Source organism: Ctenopharyngodon idella, chromosome 6 (genome assembly GCF_019924925.1).
Source record: "Ctenopharyngodon idella isolate HZGC_01 chromosome 6, HZGC01, whole genome shotgun sequence".
Classification (NCBI taxonomy): domain Eukaryota; kingdom Metazoa; phylum Chordata; class Actinopteri; order Cypriniformes; family Xenocyprididae; genus Ctenopharyngodon; species Ctenopharyngodon idella.
In genome coordinates, this window is record NC_067225.1 from 10,081,622 (window position 1) to 10,103,673 (window position 22,052).

The 22,052-nt window shown below is 37.2% G+C and overlaps 1 protein-coding gene across 4 annotated transcripts in view; it reads right to left on the reverse strand.

Annotated features, from left to right (window-relative positions):
• Positions 1 to 22,052, reverse strand: part of fmnl2b (formin-like 2b) — a 35,077-nt gene that overhangs the window by 12,112 nt on the left and 913 nt on the right. For 2 of the 4 annotated variants that reach the window (XM_051897470.1, XM_051897471.1), the window contains exons 2-18: positions 18,875 to 18,958; positions 15,842 to 15,922; positions 12,665 to 12,741; positions 12,483 to 12,566; positions 9,595 to 9,744; positions 9,394 to 9,502; positions 9,205 to 9,281; positions 7,705 to 7,798; positions 5,999 to 6,073; positions 5,798 to 5,908; positions 5,564 to 5,713; positions 4,717 to 4,818; positions 3,783 to 4,137; positions 3,065 to 3,268; positions 1,125 to 1,145; positions 824 to 948; positions 31 to 233 (exon numbers count right to left, since the gene is read on the reverse strand). In XM_051897470.1, coding sequence (XP_051753430.1) covers positions 31 to 233; positions 824 to 948; positions 1,125 to 1,145; positions 3,065 to 3,268; positions 3,783 to 4,137; positions 4,717 to 4,818; positions 5,564 to 5,713; positions 5,798 to 5,908; positions 5,999 to 6,073; positions 7,705 to 7,798; positions 9,205 to 9,281; positions 9,394 to 9,502; positions 9,595 to 9,744; positions 12,483 to 12,566; positions 12,665 to 12,741; positions 15,842 to 15,922; positions 18,875 to 18,958 — 2,102 coding nt within the window. The remainder of the gene's footprint in view (positions 1 to 30; positions 234 to 823; positions 949 to 1,124; positions 1,146 to 3,064; positions 3,269 to 3,782; positions 4,138 to 4,716; positions 4,819 to 5,563; positions 5,714 to 5,797; positions 5,909 to 5,998; positions 6,074 to 7,704; positions 7,799 to 9,204; positions 9,282 to 9,393; positions 9,503 to 9,594; positions 9,745 to 12,482; positions 12,567 to 12,664; positions 12,742 to 15,841; positions 15,923 to 18,874; positions 18,959 to 22,052) is intronic. The other 2 variants (XM_051897472.1, XM_051897473.1) reach the window with 1 other exon arrangement.

Sequence of the window (22,052 nt, forward strand, 5' to 3'; positions counted from 1 at the left end):
CTTGAGATTTGAGGCAAAAGGGGAACCTACGTCTGGATCGCTTTGCAGATCTCCTCCGGGCTCTTCCCTGCCTTACGCAGTGTGATGGCGAGGTTTTTGGCTCTGTTGGCCTCCAGTAGTGAAACTTTATTGGGGCCCTTCTGAGGAGCCTTCTGCTTTTGCATCGTCATGTCAACGGCAGGGCCCTGGGCTTTGGTCTTGAACATTTCCTCAAACTCATCCACATTCAAATCCTACAAACCAAAGTATTCTATTAAATTGCTATCCATAGCACTCATGGATGGACCCACCACGAATGCAAACCTCATGACAGTCAACATAGAATGAAGACATTTACTGTAATGCACGTTCCAGGATTCATTGTGTGAGTTATTTTAAAATAAAAATGTTTGTTTTTATAATCTTTTATCAAAATGTACTTTCTTTCACCTCTCCTCCAAGTACCAGGCTCTTTCTGATGTACAACGCCCACTTTACATGATCCAATCAATTCTTGTTTTACAAAATCAAATCCCGTCCTAAATTTCTCTCATTAAACATACTGTTTCACCTGGAAATTCATCAGATTACTGAAGTACAGTGAGTACAGTTTGAAATTTTATATGTCGCTGCTTGCCATTTCAGTGGCTACAGTTACAGAATGTACTTTAAAAACGAGTTGAAACTAAACTGATCAGTAAACACCATCTGGCATCTTTCTATTATGTAGCAGTAACTCAAACAGGAACATGATAAAGAAGCAGACCGATATGGTGGTGTAATACATGCAGAGTTGATAAAGATCACACATTTCACATCATGTAAAAGTGCTGCAGACAAATACCTCCAGGATCCTCTCATCGTCGATTTCATTGAAGACAGTGCCGTTGATCTGATTTGGTTTCAGAGCCACCCAATTGAACACTGGCATGCGGAACTTGGTTTTGATTGGCTTTTTAATTTTCACAGCTGCCAAAGAAGAAAAGAGGCTTGTGACTACCCAAACATCGACTAACTACTCAATGAGATTAAAATGAATGCAATCACAAGAATGCATGATAACGTGTTAAGCAATGACACACAACACACAATATGACTAGATCATGACAGTAAATGGTGCCTATGACAAACATCAGAAAACCTACAGAAGAGCTTGATTGGTCCATCTTTGAGGGCAGGAGAAAAAGAGTAGATAAAAACAAATATTTAGAGAGTTATAAAGCACAAAAGTCTAGAAAGAGAAAGCAGAAAATGCTTGTAAGCGCTGAACAAAAATCCACAAAATACTGAACAATTACACTAGCGGTCAGAAACGGTGTTCTATTTGAATACATTTTAAACTGTAATTTATTCCTGTGATGCAAAGCTGAATTTTCAGCATCATTACGCCAGTCTTCAGTGTCACATGATCCTTCAGAAATCATTCTAATATGCTAATAGGTGCTCAATTATTATTGGCACTCAATTGTTAATAATGGTTAATAATGAGCACAACATTTTGACCGGTAGTGCATTTAAAGGATTAGTTCAATTCAGAATTGAGTTTTCCCTGATAATTTACTCACCCCCACATCATCCAAGATGTTCATGTCTTTCTTTCTTCAGCTGAAAAGAAATGAAGGTTTTTGAGGAAAACATTCAGGATTTTTCTCCATATAGTGGACTTCACTGGGGTTCAACGGGTTGAAGGTCCAAATGTCAGTTTCAGTGCAGCTTCAAAGAGCTCTACATGATCCCAGACGAGGAATAAGAGTCTTATCTAGTGAAACAATCGGTCATTTTCTAAAAAAAATAAAAATGTATATACTTTTTAACCACAAATGCTCGTCTTGCACTGCTCTGCGATGCGCCACACATTACGTAATCACGATGGAAAGGTCACGCGTGATGTAGGCAGAAGTACCGCACAATAGGGCAAAAAACTCCATTTCATTTTCTCCTCTAACTTCAAAATCATTTTTTGGTTAAGGGCGTTTGACTTAGTCTTTGCACGTTCGCTTTGTGAACACTGGATCGGTACTTCCGCCTACGTCATGCGTGACCTTTCCAACGTGATTACGTAATGCGTGGTGCATCATAGAGCAGTGCAAGACGAGCATTTGTGGTTAAAAAAAGTATATACATTTTTATTTTTTTTAGAAAATGACCGATCTTTTCACTGGATGAGACCCTTATTCCTCGTCTGGGATCATGTAGAGCTCTTTGAAGCTGCACTGAAACTGACATTTGGACCTTCAACCCGTTGAACCCCAGTGAAGTCCACTATATGGAGAAAAATCCTGGAATGTTTTCCTCAAAAACCTTAATTTCTTTTCGACTAATGAAAGAAAAACAAACATCTTGGATGACATGGGGGTGAGTAAATTATCAGGTAATTTTAATTCTGAAGTGAAATAATCCTTTACGGAACAAAATGGTAACACTTTACAATAAGGTTCCATTTGTAAACAACATTAGGTAACACATGACAATACTAACAGTAGTAACAATGAAAAATACTTTAGATCATTAATTTATCTCAGTTACTGCTAATTTTAACATTAACTAATACATTATTAAAATCAAAATTTGTATCTGTTAATATTATTTAATGGACCTGAGCTGACACAAACTAACAATGAGCAGTTATATTTTTACATTAACAAAGATTATTGGTAACACTTTAGTTTGGGTCCAATTCTCACTATTAACTAGCTGCTTATTAGCATGCATATTACTAGAATATTGGCTGTTTATTAGTGCTTATAAAGCACATATTAATGCCTTAATCTGTATGATCATGTTCTACATCCCTTAACCCAATAACTAAACTTAACTTCGTTACTAACTATTAATAAGGAATAATTAGGAGTTTAATGAGGCAAAAGTCATATTTAATTGTCAGTTAATAGTGAGAACTGGACCCTAATTTAAAGTGTGACCAAATTAATACATGCTTTAATGATGCATTAATTAACGTTAATGAATGGAACCTTAGTGTAACTAAAAAGGATATAAAAACAGGCAACAAAAAAAAAAAAAAAAAAAAATCATAAATCTGCAATGACATCCACACTGAAACACTCACGTACACAAACACACATACCTGTCAAGCCAGAGTTGAATATGACAGTGGGCGTCCCGCTGCCTGGGAGAGGAGGAGCACAGGGAGGGGGAGGTGGGGGTAAGGGAGCAGAGATCTCAATAGAATGCCCAGGAGGTGGAGGTGGGGGAGGAGGAGGTGGTGGTGGAGGAGGTGGAGGCGGCGGCGGTGGCGGAGGTGCGAGAGCTGCCGATGGCCCATTAGGAACTGCAGGAAAAGAAGAGACAGAGTTTGCCGCTAACAATAAAATAATTAATTGAAGGCAACAAGCTTGAGCACGCTTACAAGCTTACGACATGTAACAAAGACATGCACTATTTATAAGAGACTGACTGATAATTGGTTTGGATATTTACACATTTCTACTCAACGTGTCTTTAAACAATTGCGCCCACAAACACTATTTTTTTTAAAAATGTCTGTTGGCCCACTCTGTTGAATCACTGGCTGCAAACACATTGCTCACAGTAAAAACCTGGTAATATGATTTTACTGTGGACCTTTCTGGACCTTAAAAGTGTTGATTATATTGCTGTCTATGGACGAGTCATATACCTTGCGGATTTCATCAAAAATATCTTAATTTGTGTTCTGAAGATGAACGAAGGTCTTACAGGGTGTGGAACGATATGAGGGTGAGTAATTAATGACAGAATTTTCATTTTTGGGTGAACTAACCCTTTAATCTTAATCATCTTTAGTGCTCTGAACCATTACTCACCGGAGGAACTTGCCATTGGAGGTGGTGGAGGGGGAGGAGGAGGAGGTGTGGCCATTGCTCGAAGGGTGCCTGTCTGGGATGTGCTGCCAGAGCTGTAGGCTGCACCAGCACAGGCTCCGGCCAGGGCCATGGCATCAGGGCAGGGAGAAAGAGCCATGGGCTGAGGTGGTGACGGCAGCGGAGACACGTCTCCTTCCCCATCTCCCTCACCCCTCACCTGGATCTGGAGACTGCCTCGGCGCTCTAGCTCATGGATTTTCTTCTCTAGCGTGGACTGCCTCTGAATAGTCTCGTCCTTCTCACGAACTATCCGCCGGAGCGTGTGAACTTGTGAGCTGGCGTCCCGGTACACAGCCTGGAGTGCATGTGCACACAGACACACAAACAGAGTAATTAAGCATTTGACAAAAAAAATGCATTAGATCATCCAATGTAATTAAGTTACCATAGTCACATTATTTATAGAAGTTCTCAAAGTGTCAATCAATTATAAATTACAATCAAATTATGTGCAATTGATCAAAATAAAACTGATTGAAATGAGCTGTTATGTAGGAGCAATAGCCTTGTGGGCAGCGCTGTGTCATATGCCATAGCTGTGCACAACGCAACCCACGTTCGAGACTTATTTGTTCATTAATGATGTCGTCAGTGACTAGTCTACATCAACTTGACATTAAGCACATAAATGTTGACTTAAAAAAAAAAATCTGAAGTCGTTCACTCCCTAATAAATACTATAATAGTACATAAATAATACTAAACTAACACTCATTTGTACTAAATGAATGAGTTAAATTGAAAGGCCCTGATCATCTTATTGTTTCATATTATTCAATTTTTTTTTTTTTTTTGCAAAAGTAAAATGTAGTATAATGATGACAGGTTGTTATAAACCATTTGATGAGATCTAAACTGGTGGTGTGATACTGACCCGGACGGTATCCAACTCTTTGTTCTTCTGCATCAACTGCTTCTCAAGCTCCACGATTTTAGACATGGCCTCATTCTCTGTTTCTAAGAGTTTGTCGGCCATCTGCCAACATGAAAAATCGACAGAATGAGATAGGGGAAAGATGCTGCAGCATTCAGATAAGAACAGTGTTATTAACTGTGTAAATAAACTGTGCTGAAAATTATGAAGTTCAGCTAAAGTTAGAAGACTTAACCCTTGTGTGTCAATTAAAAAAAAGTTACATATAGGTCCATTGAGTACAAAAATGTCCAAAAACTTTATAAAAATCTTGGGGAGCACAGACTTAAGTTTGGTCTCATTTTAAAGAAGACCCTTGGCTGATTATTGTTGAAGTAAAAAACGTTTAAAAAGTGAAATAAGAAAAAAGTTATAGGAGGTTTAAGTTTATGAAAATGATTTAATGTATGAACAATATTTTATATAAAATATATATTTTATGAAACATGTTGAACTCTAAAACTGCTAGAAAATCAAAGCCATAAATCTAAACAAGTTGTGTTCCAAATTTAAGGTTGATATCTCAAAAAATGAGCTTTCAGTAAGATTTTGTTTGGGCGCAGTACCAAACTTTCCCCATTAGATGCCAGCAAAGCTCCACTGGTACACACAGTGGTTGGATTTGTGATTTGCAGTTTTTCTCTGTGTATATATATATATATATAACTAAAAAAATAAAAAAAGTCCATAAGGATGCACAAGGGTTAAAAAACAAAAATGAACTCATGTCATGACTCAATTCATGTAAATGAAGAATCGGTTCTAGAAAAGAGAAAGAGAAAAGGATGGTGTTTGTGCTTTCGCTCACATGCGAGAGATTCTCCTCCAGTTCCTCCACACGTTCAAGGGCAGCGTTTTTGGTCTCTGCGTCTTCTAGGAGCGTCCCCACATCAAACAGGTTATCCAAGTATGCCTGGATCTGCACTTTGAGTTTATCACTCTCAGTGTGCTTCAGCCTCTGTGCACAAAAACACACCCCAGAGACCGCGGACATGAGTTTCTGAGTGAGCGTAAAGAGAATATACTTTGAACAGTTTCATACCTCTAGATAGTCATCCAAAGCAAGCTTGGTGAAGTCGTACTGGAGGTGAACTCTGAAGTTCATGTCCTCTACTGAGTGCACCACAATATTGATGAACTGCATGCACGCCACCTGAGTCACGAACAGGGAATGATGATGAGAGCATGTCAGTTTAAAAGGCACTCCAGAGGACAGAGGAAGGACTCTGTAATATAGACCCACCATGAAATCAATATTGTTGTCTTCATTTTTGAAGTGTTCCATCAATTTCTCAAACCTTTGGGATTCAGAGCAGACCTGAGAAACACAAAAGATATAAGTTATATTTTAATAACACACAGGAAACAACATTGCACATTTTAAATTCTGACAGTTTGTTCTTTTGAATAGTTTTGTAGAAGTTCTGTGTTAAAACATATGATTAATTAAATATCTATAATGTTAATTTTATAATGAATGCGTAGTAATTTCCTTTGTTTTTATTTTGAAATGCAATTATTGAAGCTTAACAATGAAAATATCACCCATGAGTGAAAACATATGCAAGATTAGATCATTTTATTGATTATTGCAGATTTTCATTATTGCATTTCCTGTGCTGTTTGTGAATGTTTATTTTTGCTGCTGTCAAACCCAATAATTAAACATTATTTTGTTTTCTTTACTTTAAAATAGTGCTATCAATCGATTAAAAAATGAATTAAAATTCACGATTAAAATTATTTGAGTTTTTAATATTTTCATATTATAATTTTTTTACAGTTACTCTCAAAATTATTAATCACGATTAAAAATATTTGGGTTTTTAATATTTTTATATTGTAATAATTTCAAAGTTACTCTCCAAATAAATGTAGAAACAACTTAGACAGTATATTTTAAATATTTGTTTAATGGCAACTTTTTATGAATGAAGGCCAGTATCACTGATACTAATACTGCTACTGATGTCTCTATGAAACATTAATTATAGGCATTCAACATTACAGTATAAATGAAAGCTATCAATTTCAACAACAACAAAAAAAAACCTTTAAATTTTAATAACTTTTAATGTAAGTGAACTTAAAACAATCTTCACATAAACCCATTATAATAAAAGTTATATTTACCTGTGGCTTTCCTATCTGTCTAACAGACAGAAATTGAATAAAGTTATCAAACACTTTACAGTCTTCACTGCATAAATTATAAATTAAATATAGATTAATCCTTATTAAAGCTACAATTTTTCTCTGTTATCTTTGTTCTTTGATGAACATTAATGACAGACTTCACAGCAACTGGTTTATTAGGCTGCTGTCACTTTAAGAGCTGCCGCTGCCACGACTCTTTAAGTTAATTTAAGACATTATTAACTCATTTAAGACTGCTTTTATGAGGATACTCGACAAAATGGGCATTTTGGCATAATTCTGTGTGTTATTGTTTGTTCAAGCGCGAAAGAGAACTCGATGCTGGTGCGCGTCTTTCTGTGCACAGAGTCGTGTGTGTCACATGACACGACATTCACAGACAGCGCGTTCTCGTTTGTCTTGTGGCGCTTAAACGGTTTAAAAGCATTTACGTGAATAAGAGCATGATCATATAATGTAACGCTAGCCAAATTATGATGGAAAAACAGATGCTGCGTTAATTGCGTTAAATATTTTTTACTTTAATTGCATGCATAACCGTGCTAATTTCGACAGCACTACTTTAAAATAAACGGAATGCATTAACTACATAAAATGTTTCAGAATAATTGATTCATTATTTTACAGCCAATTTTGAGACATAAAGAAATTATTCAATGCAATATCAGTATTACTAAGCATAAAAATTTGATGGCTACAGTTATTATGAAAAAAAAAAACAACAACAATTTGAATGCGCATCAGAGTGAAATAAATGGAATGCATGAATTATGGTAGAATATCCTTTCTTACCTCTTTGAAATGGTCAAAAGCAGCAAGGATGATCTCATGTCCTCCTCTGACCAAACACACAGCAGCTAGAAGCTCCAGAACCAGGGCTTTGGTCCTGCACAGCGAAGACAAAAGGACACTTACATCAAGAAACTAAACCTGGCTGCACAAAATACATTGTGCTACAAACTTTGATAAAACATTCTGAGGAAAAATTAAAGATTCCAAATACAATCAATCAAGAAATCTCCAAGAAGCAGGTCAAGTGATCCTATTGGTTTTACGGTTGGCAAATTACAGAGGAATTATCCCACCTAAACAAGGGACTATTCATAAAAGTTTTGTTTAACGGCTTTGAAAGATTCTGTATCATAGCCTTTGGGAATAGTCTCAGTTACAAACCGTTATCTCCTATTGACCTTAATCAGCACAAATGACAGACAATTCATCTATTTATAGCTAAAGTTTCCAAAGAACACCCCTTCCAAAAAAGGTCTTTGATCAAATGTAATAGCTTAACGGTTTGGATGAAAGCCTTGACAGATAAGAGAGTTCTCATCAACCATTTGAGAGGTTTAAACACACAAACTGGAAGGCAATGAAGAAGTCTTCAAATATATACTGGTTAAAGGGTTAGTTCACCCAAAAATGAAATTTGTCATTAATTACTCACCTTCATGTCAATCCACACCCGTAAGACCTTCATTCATCTTCAGAACACAAATTAAGATATTTTTCATAAAATCCGATGGCTCAGTGAGACCTCCATTGACAGCAAGATAATTAACACTTTCAATGCCCAGAAAGCTACTAAAGACATATTTAAAACAGTTCATGTGACTACAGTGGATCAACCTTAATGTTATGAAGCGACGAGAATACTTTTTGTGCGGCAAACAAACAAAATAACGACTTTAGGACAATATCTAGTGATGGGCGATTTCAAAACACTGCTTCATGAAGCTTTACGAATCTTTTGTTTCGAATCAGTGGTTCGGAGCGCCAAAGTCACGTGATTTCAGTAAAAGAGGCTTTGTAATGTGATAAGTGTTTGGAAATTTCAGTGGTTCACCACTGGGGGGCGTGACTTTGGCAGTTTGATACGCGTTCCGAACCACTGATTCAAAACAAAAGATTCGTAAAGCTTCATGAAGCAGTGTTTTGAAATCGCCCATCACTAGATATTGTCCTAAAGTCATTATTTTGTTTGTTTGCCGCACAAAAAGTATTCTCGTCGCTTCATAACATTAAGGTTGGACCACTGTAGTCACATGAACTGTTTTAAATATGTCTTTAGTAGCTTTCTGGGCATTTGAAAGTGTCAGTTGTCTTGCTGTCAATGCAGGCCTCACTGAGCCATCGGATTTTATCAAAAATATCTTAATTTGTGTTCCGAAGATGAACGAAGGTCTTACGGGTGTGGAACGACATGAGGGTGAGTAATTAATGACAGAATTTTCATTTTTGGAATGACTAACCCTTTAAGAGAAACCATACTGATGTGTGTGTGTGTGGTGTTACCTGGGATTTTTGTTGTTAAGGCTCAGAGCAATTTCATTGACAGCATGGGGGTGGGACATGACCATGTTGAAGCCATACTTCAGACAAAGAGTGTGTGATATAGACAAGGGAAAAACAAAAAGAAATTCAAATAAAGTTGAAAAACCAGCTGAACAAAACAAAATTTTAATTCTTTCATCATCTGCTTACCTGGTAGTTCATAATAGCTCTGAGACACATGATGCACACATGAACATCATCTTTTTTACACACCAAACGGGAGTTCTTCAGAGTTCTGCGACTGGGCAGAGTATTAGACCTGAGATAGCAATAAAACGTTAAGGGCTGTCTTATAAAAATCTTTTCCAATTTTCAAAATGAACACAGATGCGTTTGATTGTGTTCGTCTACCTTAAGGAGTGCCGTGTGGATCGTGGTATGCTGCTGCCGCTAACCGGTGATGGTAGATTACTATCACCATGGAGATCTTCTATAGACCTGCTCCAGGGGGTCTCTACGGAAATCTCACCTGTGGTGCTCTCTGTTACATCTCCATCAAACCTGAGAGAGAATAAGAGTGTTGTTTAAAGCATTATCAACACACAGTCTATATTTCATCTCGGTTTATGTCAAAACTTCTACAAAATTTGTGTCCCCACAACTTCCTGTTGAGAAATTATACTTAGTTAATGGAGTTATTTGTTACCTGTCAAGGTAATAAATGACTTTTCTCTTCCAAAATTGGCTGTATTTCACTGGTAATATCACTCGAAGGGGGCATATACAAGGAAAACATCAATGGTCCTAAAATAGAACCTTGAGGCACACCATACTTTACCACTGTTTTGACAGTTGTTCTTTTACGTACACACACACCCACACACACACACACACACAGTAGGTTGGAGCTAAACCAGACCTGTCCGTGAATGCCAAAAGGATGCTTAAGGCTGGTCAAGGCTGGTCAAAAGAGTGGTTTTTAATCACTCTTTTATAATTTGAATCAAAGTTAGTCATCTAATTTTTTTTCAAGACTGGTCATAACTTTTTAAAGTCAGTAGTATAGAAAGGTAGATCGGTCTAACTCGAATACAAAAAGTAAGATTGATTACCCCTGGGTTAACTGCTAGTTGGTCAGACAGTTCTTAAGACAGTCTTAACATAGTGATTATGTTTATGCAACTGGCCCTTTGAACAGCACTAACATTACTTCAATTTCTTTTCTTCTCCTAAAACTTGGGACAGTGTTTCTCAGCTCCAGTCGAGGTAACTTACCACAGTAGCTGTGTTTACATGGACCCCTGTTTGTAACTGGACTAGTAGCACAGTCGGAATAAAAAAATAAAAATAAGTCACATGTAACCACGTCAATTGGAATAAACTGACCAAATTATTTGAATTTCATTTGGAAGGTAAAAGTTAAACCTTTTCTAATCCATTCGAGAACATTTAAACATTTTATCGGACTGAAAACTGAAAACAGGAAAGTTCTGCACATGTGCAATGACAGAAATGGCGTAATGGCATGACACACGGAACAAGTGGCTGTTGCCGTTGAATATAGTGTCATAAATGACTGTCATGTCAATCTAAAATCCTCCAACTCATTGTCTGTGAAGTGGTGCAGGACAACCTTGTCGCACCAGTCCTTTCTTCGAACACTCATCCACAGACGCCTTTTGTGCACAGGAATGGGCATTTTTACTGCTTTATAAATATAAGCAGCACAACACAAAGGTTCATGTGCTCGTAATCTCCTAATTGACCCTTCGCCGGGAGTTTGATTGACAGACGATCTAACCAATCATAACGCCGAATCCACTGTTTTGTCCGACAAAGCAGTCAGGGGAGTTAGTAGAACGTTGGTGGACTTGAACCTGAAAAATGGTGTGTACTGATGTCTTTCTGCGGTTGAAACAACATTCCTTCTGATGTTCATTCATGTTTATTTGGTGCTATAAATTAACTAGTAGGAATCCCGGTTCACAAGCTGCTTGAACTGAGGCGCTACAGCGATCTGTCGCGACACATTAAAGAGCCACAAAATGGTATTTATTGTTTAAATTTCTTTAAAAATTACAACATTTGAGACTTTGTTTCATATCAAAAGTAACCTGCTCTGTCTTGTCTGTTGACGCATTGTCAGTATCCTCTTTGCTCCACAATGTGAGAGCGGCACGGCTTGACGGACATAGCAACAGTAACTATAGGGGACAGGTCTTTGCGAACGGTCAATTAGGACCCGAAATAGATAAATAAAAGTCTGCTTTTAAAAAGAAAGAAAAAGAGGATGGTTGGTTTGCGACAACTGCGGGAAACTCTGTATATTTGTGCAGTGTACAAATGTCAAAAGATCAAATCCTATTTCAAGCTTGTCACGTATATGTGTGCACATCAACCCGATCTCTTTATTTAGCATTCATGTAAACGCTATGTCCAGACTCATCAATCGGAATGATTTCATGATCTCTGGCTGAAACAAAAGGTGTCCGTTTAAACATAGGTAGTGTTTTTGATGTCTGACTAATTAAAACACCTGATTCAACTCATCAGGTTCTTAGTGTTGAATAGGGAGACATCTAAAACATTCTGGGAGGTTGGTCCGGAGTTGAGAAACACTATCCTAAGAAATGGAAGTAGTGCTTCTAATAAAGAAAGGATCAATAGTTCCCAGCCTACAGAATAAATGCAGCAGGATTAGAAGTGGACTATGGGGATTTAAATATAAGCCTGGCTAAACAGATAGTCTAGAGTATGTGGACACCCATGCCGAGTTTCAGTAGACCCTGTCATGCCCGGATCCAACCCTGGCTCAGCATCAACCCACACTTGAACTTCAGCAATATTGCATTTAACTACTTATTAACTGGTAAATATTATGAAAAATACTATGTGGCAAAATTAACTTTTATAAGTACTTTTTAAGCTGACATGGCATTTTAAAACTAAACAATCATATCACAAGATGCTGAAATTACTGTAATTGTATTTGATTTTGCTTTCACACTAATCTCAAAATACACATTCCCATCCATCAAACCCACTGTCACAGCTAAATGAGGCACTTATTTAATTCATCACCCCCTTTCATTTGTCAGAAGCAACTGTGACCCAGCAGTGAGGTGACATGATTTCAGCAACAACAGTCGACTGTTGTGACAACCCCTACCAATTTCAAGCTGTTCTGAGATGGCAAGTAGTAGTAAGGTTAAACCAAACATAAAAAGTTAAAAGAAAACAAAAAACAGCAGTAAAGACTTACTCAAAAATTAAGATTGACAAGAAAAAGGACTACTTACGTGACAGCATACTGGGCAAAAGACAGGTACTCCACCAGCACATCAAGCCCTTTATTCTCCTCATTGAGAAACTCTCTCACCCACCTAAGTAAAGAACAAAACATTTAATAATCTTTTTCCGACTGAATGCCTCAAAAGAAACCTTTCACAGGTCTGAAATGAACTTAATTCACTGGACTCACCCGATGTGATTGGTCCTAAGAGATATCTCCAGCTCTCTGAGCACCTGAGTTGACTCCTGAACTCGCCTCCTAAACTTCTGTAAAGAAATAGGAAGAGATGTCCATTTCTGAGCAAATATGTACTTAACTTGGGTGGACAGTTGCAAAAACCAGTCGCAGTGTGAAACAATTTGCATATAAGGTTAGATGTGACCCTTATGGACTTTCAAACATTTAAAATAGGCAGGTATAAATTGTGATGATTGACACCATCCTAACCATAGGAATGTTCTGGTGTCTCATGGTAATTAATATTACAGTGACCAAAGACTGATTATGTTCTGCAAACTTAACTAAAGCTCCGAAGAGGTGTCGTGTTTTATGCTTGGAAGGCTGCTTTGTAGTGCGCTCTCTTAATGTGTTGAGATGTGCCTCTTATTATAAGTGCTTTGGGGCTTGTTGTTTGAGTGTGGTCCATAAAGCAAGTTTATGGAGTTATTAAAGTGGGCAAGTGTGGGTCGTAATATTTTGGTTGGTCACACTTTAGTTTGGAGAACAGATATTCACTATTAACTACGATTTTTTTAATGTTTAACTAGTCAACTTAAAAAAGCAACAACAATATGATTCAAGTAAAATTCTCCTTATTAACAATCTGGTTAAAAAAAGTTCTATTCCAAGTGCACCACACCTGAAGTGATCAACATGGTGTGAATGTAAACAAATGACTTATTAGTTTAATATTTTTCCAGAAAATATGCATGAAGGCAAATATTGTACAAACTTATCTTAAATATACGATATCCTTTATACTCAGAAATAATATAAAATAAAAAGCTAAATATTTCTTAGCCAAAAAATAATAGCAATAAATAACTCCAGTAATAGGCTATTATTAACAGCAAATGCTTTGTAAAAACAGAAAATATCTGCACATTTCAGCCTTTCAGTCACCATCATGCAAACTTGAAATATCAAACATGTAGTAGTTCTTTACAGTTTTTACATTCCATTGCGCTATTTTTTTTTTCTTCACAATTGTTTTTATGTTTGGTGGTTGTATTGGTTTGCATTTGGTTTGCATTCGTGTCTCGCGTCTTTTGCAGTGTCCCTTTCAAGGGAATGGTGCTGAACGCGTGCTGAACTTTTTTTTTTAACTTTACCGCCATGTTTTTAGAATGCCGTTTCATAGGTAAGACGCTGCAAAAGACGCAAACTTATAGATATATCTATAGTCTTTGGTTCTCACCCATGAAACTGCATTACAAAAACGTGGAGCTCAAGTAAAAAAAAAAAAAAACTTCAAATCACATCTAATAAATTTGCTTTTTTCCTTTTCCACTGCGTCTCGTTTTTTTTTTTTTTTTTTTTTTCTTCGACGCAATAATGCATTTCTGAGTGAACAGCCACTTAAGACTAGTGATGGGTTCTATGCCAAATATTATGGCTTGCTGTGCGGTTAATGGTCGAGGCAGATGTGCGTCTGTGTACATGTGCACACATGCGGAAGATAAACAGAACACATGTTGTTGGATCGTCTTGCACTGGCTAAAAGTTTTGTCCATCAGATTTACTACAATGACAATGGCTGGAGAATATGCCTCTCAAGACACCACAAAATCCGACAGCTCTGCTTGCTGCACTATTTTGAAAAATTACACTTTGGAAGCGGGCTCATTTGTTTGTGAGAGTCCAATGATCGTATACAGTTTTACAACATAAACGCTGCTCAGATTGCATAATTTCTTGAAGAACGATGATGGAGAGCAGATCGTTCACAAGAAATGTGATGCAAACAATGGACAATATATCAATATTTCATGGAATTAACGCTTTTGTGGACAAAAAGTGCTGTTGGATGTTTTTCAGTGGGTGCTCATGGACATTTTACCCAAGTGCGACGGATCACCTTGCGATCGGATCGCTATTTTTATTACAAAGGTATGAAGTCCTGTTTTGATTTTGCGTGTTGTCATTTGCACACCCGACACAAATTACAATATTACTGTTGCTGGAGCATCTATATTTTTTAAAACAGACACCGTATTATATAATTATATAACTTTATTAATATTTTATATAGTATCTAAGATAGATAGAAAGATCCTTAGCCTGAGCTAACTTGGTCACGTCGTGCTAGGCGGGCATGGTTTCAGCAACCAGGCACCTCAGTTCCAACCATGTCCCGCCTCTTTGCCCATTTTTAGTTATCCGGTAGTGACGCACGCTGACACGCTGCCAAGATGGCGATGGTCCACTTTAGGCTTCAAAAATGCTCTTCAGAAACCTACAGGTGATGTCACGGACACTACGTCCATATTTTTTTACAGTCTATGGTTCTACTTCACACGAGAGCGGTTAATCAGGCGCGCCATCATGTGGTCAGACCATTTTCTTGTCTTAACTGTTATCATTGCTGAATGGTCAACATGTCTAATTGTAACGTTTGCTAACATTTTATTCAAAACTGCATTTTCTCGATTTAAAACTAATAAAATCATGGCAAAACATTAAATTAGAATTAATTGAAAAAAAAAAAAAAAAAAAATCGTAAAAATCACCCAGTCCTACTAGGTAAGTAAGACTGATTTCCCCTAACTAACTAGTTGGTCATAATAGCTACGTTTATGCAACTGGAGTCAAGGCTCATACCTCTTTCCCTATGATTTCTTGCACTGCGTATACAGAAGAGAGAAACATTTAAAATACGTCATTATCAACTAGTTTTTTGGTTCGGTTCAGTTCTGTACACACTGCATTGAATTTTTGTAAATGCGGTTGTCGCTACTTGCCTTTTTCAGGAGTTAATTCGCTTGTGACAACCGAATTAAGCTGCAGTGTGTACGTTCCCTTTTAAATTCATTAAGAACTTCTAGAGGAGACATTAAAATTAAGAGGTTGGGGTTTCTTCCATTACTTAGATGCAGCTGTAAAATATGCAGGAGACATTTCTCTTTGTAGCTATTGCCCTTCTGCATATACTGATTTATTTGCATACATTATTCATTTAAGGCATCTTTACACTCACAAGTCATACAAGCTATCTGCAGTTTCCTCAAAAACTGCAAGTGCACAATGATGATCACCTCTTGCAGAGTTTGAATCTACAACTTTTGGATACCAGGCCTAGATCTTTAAATCTTAGTGGTCTATTAATATGGCAGATGAAAAGTCATAGAGGCAGCGTGTGTAACTCACCTTCCTGGTGACGGCAGGGTCCAGAAAGCTTCTGAGCTTCTGGATGTATGTATGGGGAGGATTCTTCACTTGGAAGCGCTCCTGTTAGACACACAAATGATTCCATGTTTCTATTATTTATATTTAACACTCCTCTTGAAGCAAGTTCAAACCCCTCCCCAACTTCAACATAAAACATTTACTAAGCAAACCTCCTCTTCTGTTCAGTTATCCTCTGATCTAATTCCCAATCATTCAGAGTCTCACTTTCACCCAATCACTTCTGAACCACATTTCAGTCTTGAAATCATCATGGCAATCACCGAGATATGATCATTCATTATTTAGACAGCAGGCATTTCACACGCTTTCACCTCAACATACATTTCCAGAGTCAGCCATGCTCTCCTCTTACGTCAGTGTAGCCATGGTGACATGATAGGGTGGATGTAGAGAGAATGTATTAATAAAGAATCTGTTTACTTAGTGGTGCTGTAATGATAAAGGAACTATCCTCTGTGTATATACACTTCAGGATGATTATATATCTGCACTCATTTTCAGCTTGGATCAATTTAAAGTGTTACAGACTTACAGGAAATACAACAAAAATGACATTTAACCAACTTTACAAACACTGACGGACAATTAAATATGCTTTCCGTCATAGATATATCATTCTTACAGTAAAGTATGCTAACAACTACAAAGTTTAAAGGGGTCTCCTTGAAAATAGTCCCATAGTGAGGATATGGGAAGAGAAACAAGAGATCTCAAATATAGTCCAGTGGTTGTTTATATAATCGGCTGACCAGATCACAAGTGTCTCTTGTCTTTTTTTCCACTGAATAAAAACCCAAGAAACCACAACAGAGCACTTGGTAAGACTAAAAAAGGTCTTTCCACAGAGGTTCTCGTGATATCAATATCACATTAAAAATACCAAACATTACAATATTACAGTGAACACTGTATACACAGTAACTGGAACTTTGACATTATACTATAGACATTATATTATAATATTTTGGTCACACTTAAGATCCAATTCTCACTGTTTACTGACTATTATCTACGACCTTTGACTCAATAAACTCCTAATTACTGCTTATTAATAGTTAGTAAGGTAGTTAAGTTTAGGCATGGGGTAGGTTTAAGGGATGTAGAATATGATCATGCAGAATAAGGCATTAATATCTGCTTTATAAGCACTAATAAACAGCCAATATCCTAGTAATATGCATGCCAATAAACAACTAGTTAATAGTGAGAATTGGACCCTAAAGTGTTACCAATATTTTTAAGTCAAAGGGGGTTTAGGCAGTCATGCACACAAGCTGTCATTTTTAGATTTTGAAGTATTAACCATGTAAAGCCTGAAATAAAGGTCCAATTTCATTTTTTAAAATTTATTTTAATAGTGTTTATTGAACACTCAGACAAAATGTAAAAAAAAATATGCATTTTTCTTTTTGTTGAGTATCATATTTGATACATCAGGCTTTTATGGCTCATATAGTCTGATATAGGAGAATATGAAGCTCATATTTGAGGAAGAAAAGCACTTAAATTTTATTCAGATTCAAAAATTGGCAATTTGGTGCATTTTCTGATTTATAAAGGCCAAAAAAGTAAGATGAAATTCTGATAGCTTGTAATGTAAATCAATGAGATCTTTATAAGTATAGCAGACTACTTTCATGAAATGCACATAAACATCAGTTTTCACTCTATATCTCCCAATAATGTCTTTGTAAGATGGATTCAAATGATCAAAAAGCTCTGTAGTTTTTATTTGTGGGGGGCAAATGTACAAATAAACGTTCCTCAAGAGCTTGATGTATCATAATTGATCATAGGCGTAATTTGCAGATGGGACATGTCCCCGCCCCTTTTTGCCAGGGTCAATATTGTCCCCACCTCTTTTTGAAACATCTCGTGGCACAGATGTGCCTAATACAAATGAAACCTCTCCAGCTGACTGGCAGAGCATTCATTTTGTTCGTTAGTTAAATAAGAGGCAATCTGGCACTGTTGTTTTTGAAATCTTGCTGAGCGTTTGTTGCAGCCATTATCAGCTGTGCTCTCTTGGCGCTTTTTACGCTGTTGCGGAGACTCTATTTGTTCTGGTGAAATAACAAAACAAAATGCACACAAACATGTCCATGCTCTTAACATACAATCACTGATGTACATCTTTGGTTTTAATGAGAAAAAAAAAATATATATAGATCAGATTAGGTCCCAGAACCTCTTTGACATGCTTAACAAAAGTTCTACCACCACACAAGCATTTCATGCCAATCTATGTATTTATTCACTGACGTGAAGAATATAGGGACTGGCAATATATTGTATTATAGTAGATTATAGTAAACATGACTTCTATGTTGATAAATTAAACTTAATGTACTACTCAGAATTGATTTCTGGACATTGTAATGTTATTTTTTTTCTGCGATTGTTATTGCCCCGCCCCACTCTTGTCCCACCCACTTTTTTAAACAAAGTTACGCCACTGTATTTGATACTCACATTCAAAAAATGTAAGTATGGATAATCAAGTAAACCTTAGTTGCTTCAGTCCATTAAGTGTTTATCTTGAAAAATTACTAACAATATAAAACTTATTCTTATAAAAAAAATCAGTTTAGCTTAAAAAAAAATCTGTAAAGATTTCACAGCAAAGAAAAAAACAAGCGTACCACAACCTGAAAAAGGACATTTTAAGAGTTATACAAAAAAACAAAAAAAAAAACTTGCTAACATCAATCACACAACAGATGGCATGTGGTTCGTGTATAACAGGTTTTTCAGCAAAGTTTTGATCATGTTGATAATTTAGAGGCCATAGAAAGTGGCGTATCAAATATGAGCCAGGCTTTATAGGGTTAATATTTGGTATAATGAAGACTACAATTTTCTATAAAAAGAAAAAAAAAACTTTTGTAACAAGCTCTGACTATTAAGATATGGTTATATAGCAGTTCTGTAAAATTGCTTTCTGGCTTTTTAGAGACTCATTGCAGAAAGCATGCAAACAAACTCTCTCACCTGATCACATATCAGCTCCCATTTTTTTTCATTGTCATACTGTCTAAGGAGCCTCACTTTATCCGGAGGAAGGTTCATAGAGTTCTGAGGAAGAAAGAGAGAAGAGTTACATTCTTCTTTATCATGCATGTGAAGTCATTCTTTGCATACCATGTTCATCAAAAACACGAGTGATGAAAAGCTAAACAGCTAGTTTTTGAAATTCCTGAGACTCCATGGACTTTTCTTTACAGGTTGTTCAAAAACACCAAGTCACCAGCAGTGGATAACCCATTTACTATTTCATCCAATTCTCTGGCCCAACTTTGAAACTGGTTTCAGTCTAAACTGCTTAAATATCTTCAGAACAGCCACATTCTCCTCTGCAGCTTCATACAGAATATCATGAGCATAAGAAAAAGAATTTAATCAAAATGCCAGTGCCTTCTTAAGACATGTAGATTTTGGAAAAGAAGCCCAGTATGAGAGTGAGTTATAGGAACTAGCCACTAGGGCGTTCCCCCGAGAACTAAATTTTTCCCTAGGGCCATTTTCCTGGTTGCACTCACACCGCCAGTAGGAACTCTGAAGTAGTCTCAGCCTTAGACGTCACGCCTACAGACCGTTGGCTGAACATCTGATGCATATGGCACACTTAACTCTAAACATTTCAGGATTTTCGAAGTCGTCATCTGGTTGGTTGAATTCCACAGGATGTCCAGGAGACGGGTGCGTCCTGTTCTTTAACTGTTCGCCTGGAAACAAACGCTGTGACGCCAAACCCTCTCATGGAAGAAGAACGCTGTCATGTTTACAACTGTGACAATGAGCGCTTACCAGGATCAACTAAACGCTGGATTTTCAAAGTATGTGAAGTTCACGGCTCCATTGTTGCAGTAAACTTAAACAATGTTCTTAAAAACGAATAATTTATTAGATGTACGCGGGTCTGTTATTGCAGGGACATCGACTTTACATTTCACGCCCCTAAACAACTGTGAATTGGTTGCGTTACATGTCAGTCAAATGTCCTCTTGGGCGGTTCTTGGCCAATGAAAACTGCGATAGAGTCCAGATCTTCTGCAGTCAGTCTGAAGGTCTGGCTACGCGAGACTAACTCTGAAGTGACGTAAGCCGGCAGACAGCGGGATGATTTAAACGCAGCATTCAACAATGTCAACAACTGGAGGATGCCGTGAGAAGAGCCTGGGCTTCGGCTTAGGTCCATCTATCGCTGTTTTCCATATGTAAACTGTGTGTTTACACGGCTTTTAAAAAATGATGCGTTCCTGTGTTTTGTATGGCATGCACTCAGACAATCAACGTACATTTACGTCAACTGCTGGGTTAGACCCTACTCTGAAGTAGAAGCTAATTTAGTCTCCCAAAATAACTAAAATCATTCCCAGTTCCTGTGGTGCGAAGACGCCAAAAAGCTGGTGCTTCTGCCAATAGTTATATGAACTAGGGTTGTCTAAAGTACCGACTTCAGTACTGAAATTAAAAATGTGACGATACCAGCATTCCCCTAGCATTTTGAGCGCTGTTGATCAGTTTCTTAAAAACCTCTAATTGGTCATTCTGTTTACGTGCTCAACAGATATGTCTGTGATTGGCTACAACGATCAACAATTATGAAAGCAGGCATCTATCAGCGGAACCCCAATATATCCACTGATAGACGCCTGCTTTAAAACGCTCCTGTAAGCTCTTATCTCTGTAAGCACTCAGTGAAGAGAGTCAAATATGTCCATTTACAACATGTGTTGATCATTGTACCCAATCACAGACATATCTGTTGAGTGTGTGAACACAATGGCCAATCACAGGTATTTAAGATTCCGCTTAACAGTGCTCAAAATGCTAGGGGAAATGCTTGTATTGTCACATTTTTCAAATTTCAGTACCAACATCGTAACTTTTGACAACCTTAATAGGAACTATATGAAAAAGTTCCTCCGGTGCGAAAGCCCCTATATTTTCTATCCACCATGAAATTTAGATAAAAATGTCTCCATAGTGGTTATTACATGTATGTTACACACTTGGTCCATATGATAATTTAGTACAAATATTAAGTAATATAACGGATGGATAGAATCACCTTAATTAATTGCATGAATTTAAATTACATTTAAATTAATATGAGTCCATCAAAGATAACCAACTGAAAACAGTGTAAGTTCATCATGTCTTTTTTTTCTTTTTACTTTCTGTTCTTCTATTAGGGAATAATAAGCCAAGCCCAAATTCAATTAAATGATTAATGAGAGAATAGCTCTGATTCCAGCAGAAATCAAAGCGTCAAATGAAAACACAAGAGCAATGCCCAACATGTGGAAGAGGGTGAAGAGACTTGGGCTGGAAAAGCCAACTCTGTTGGGACACAATTTGTGATGCAAATCTGTGAAAACGAGGCAGCATTTACCGATTTGCATTCACTCCCCCCGCTCCATTTCTCCTCTCACAGACACAAACAGACATGCCCACACACATGCATGATGCTGCACACATGGCATGAAGCGGTTATGCTGATTTGCAGATTGGATTCTCCATGCACTGATTAGATCTTGACTGTTCTGAGAGCAGCTCTCTAATGTAAGCAAATGACATGTGTCTGTTTGGAAGACGATGTGAAAATCAAATCAGGGAGATAACTAACAGATGATCTATTCTAAGTGCATTGATTAAAGACCCTTGAGAACTTCACATGTAAAGCTTCTCAGAAGAATGCGGTTTTGGGTAGTCACATTAATCAAATCACATGAACAGGACCAGCAAATATTAATAGGAAAACAGGTCAAGATACAATACAGAGATAGATGCACTTTATTGATCTCTGAGGGGAAATTTAGGGTCTCTGGGGGGAAATTTGTACCACGCACTCCAAATGTAATTTTAATAGACTGCAAGCTGGATCTTGATGAGAGAATTATATCACAGGATTGATAGCATTATCTTGAAGAGCCGTTCATGACAAACTGATGCATTTCAGACCCCATCACAGACAACAATCAGACAGGTCGTGCCAATGGCTGAAATATCAACCCAGCAAGACCATACTGACATTGTAGCTCTATCTATATCTAAATAAGTGCGATTACTTTTCATGCCACGCAGGTTCTTAGTCCAAGCACCTAAAAACAATCCTATTTAAAAGCAAATGCAGGGAATACAGTGGCCTACAGGAGCACGCTGC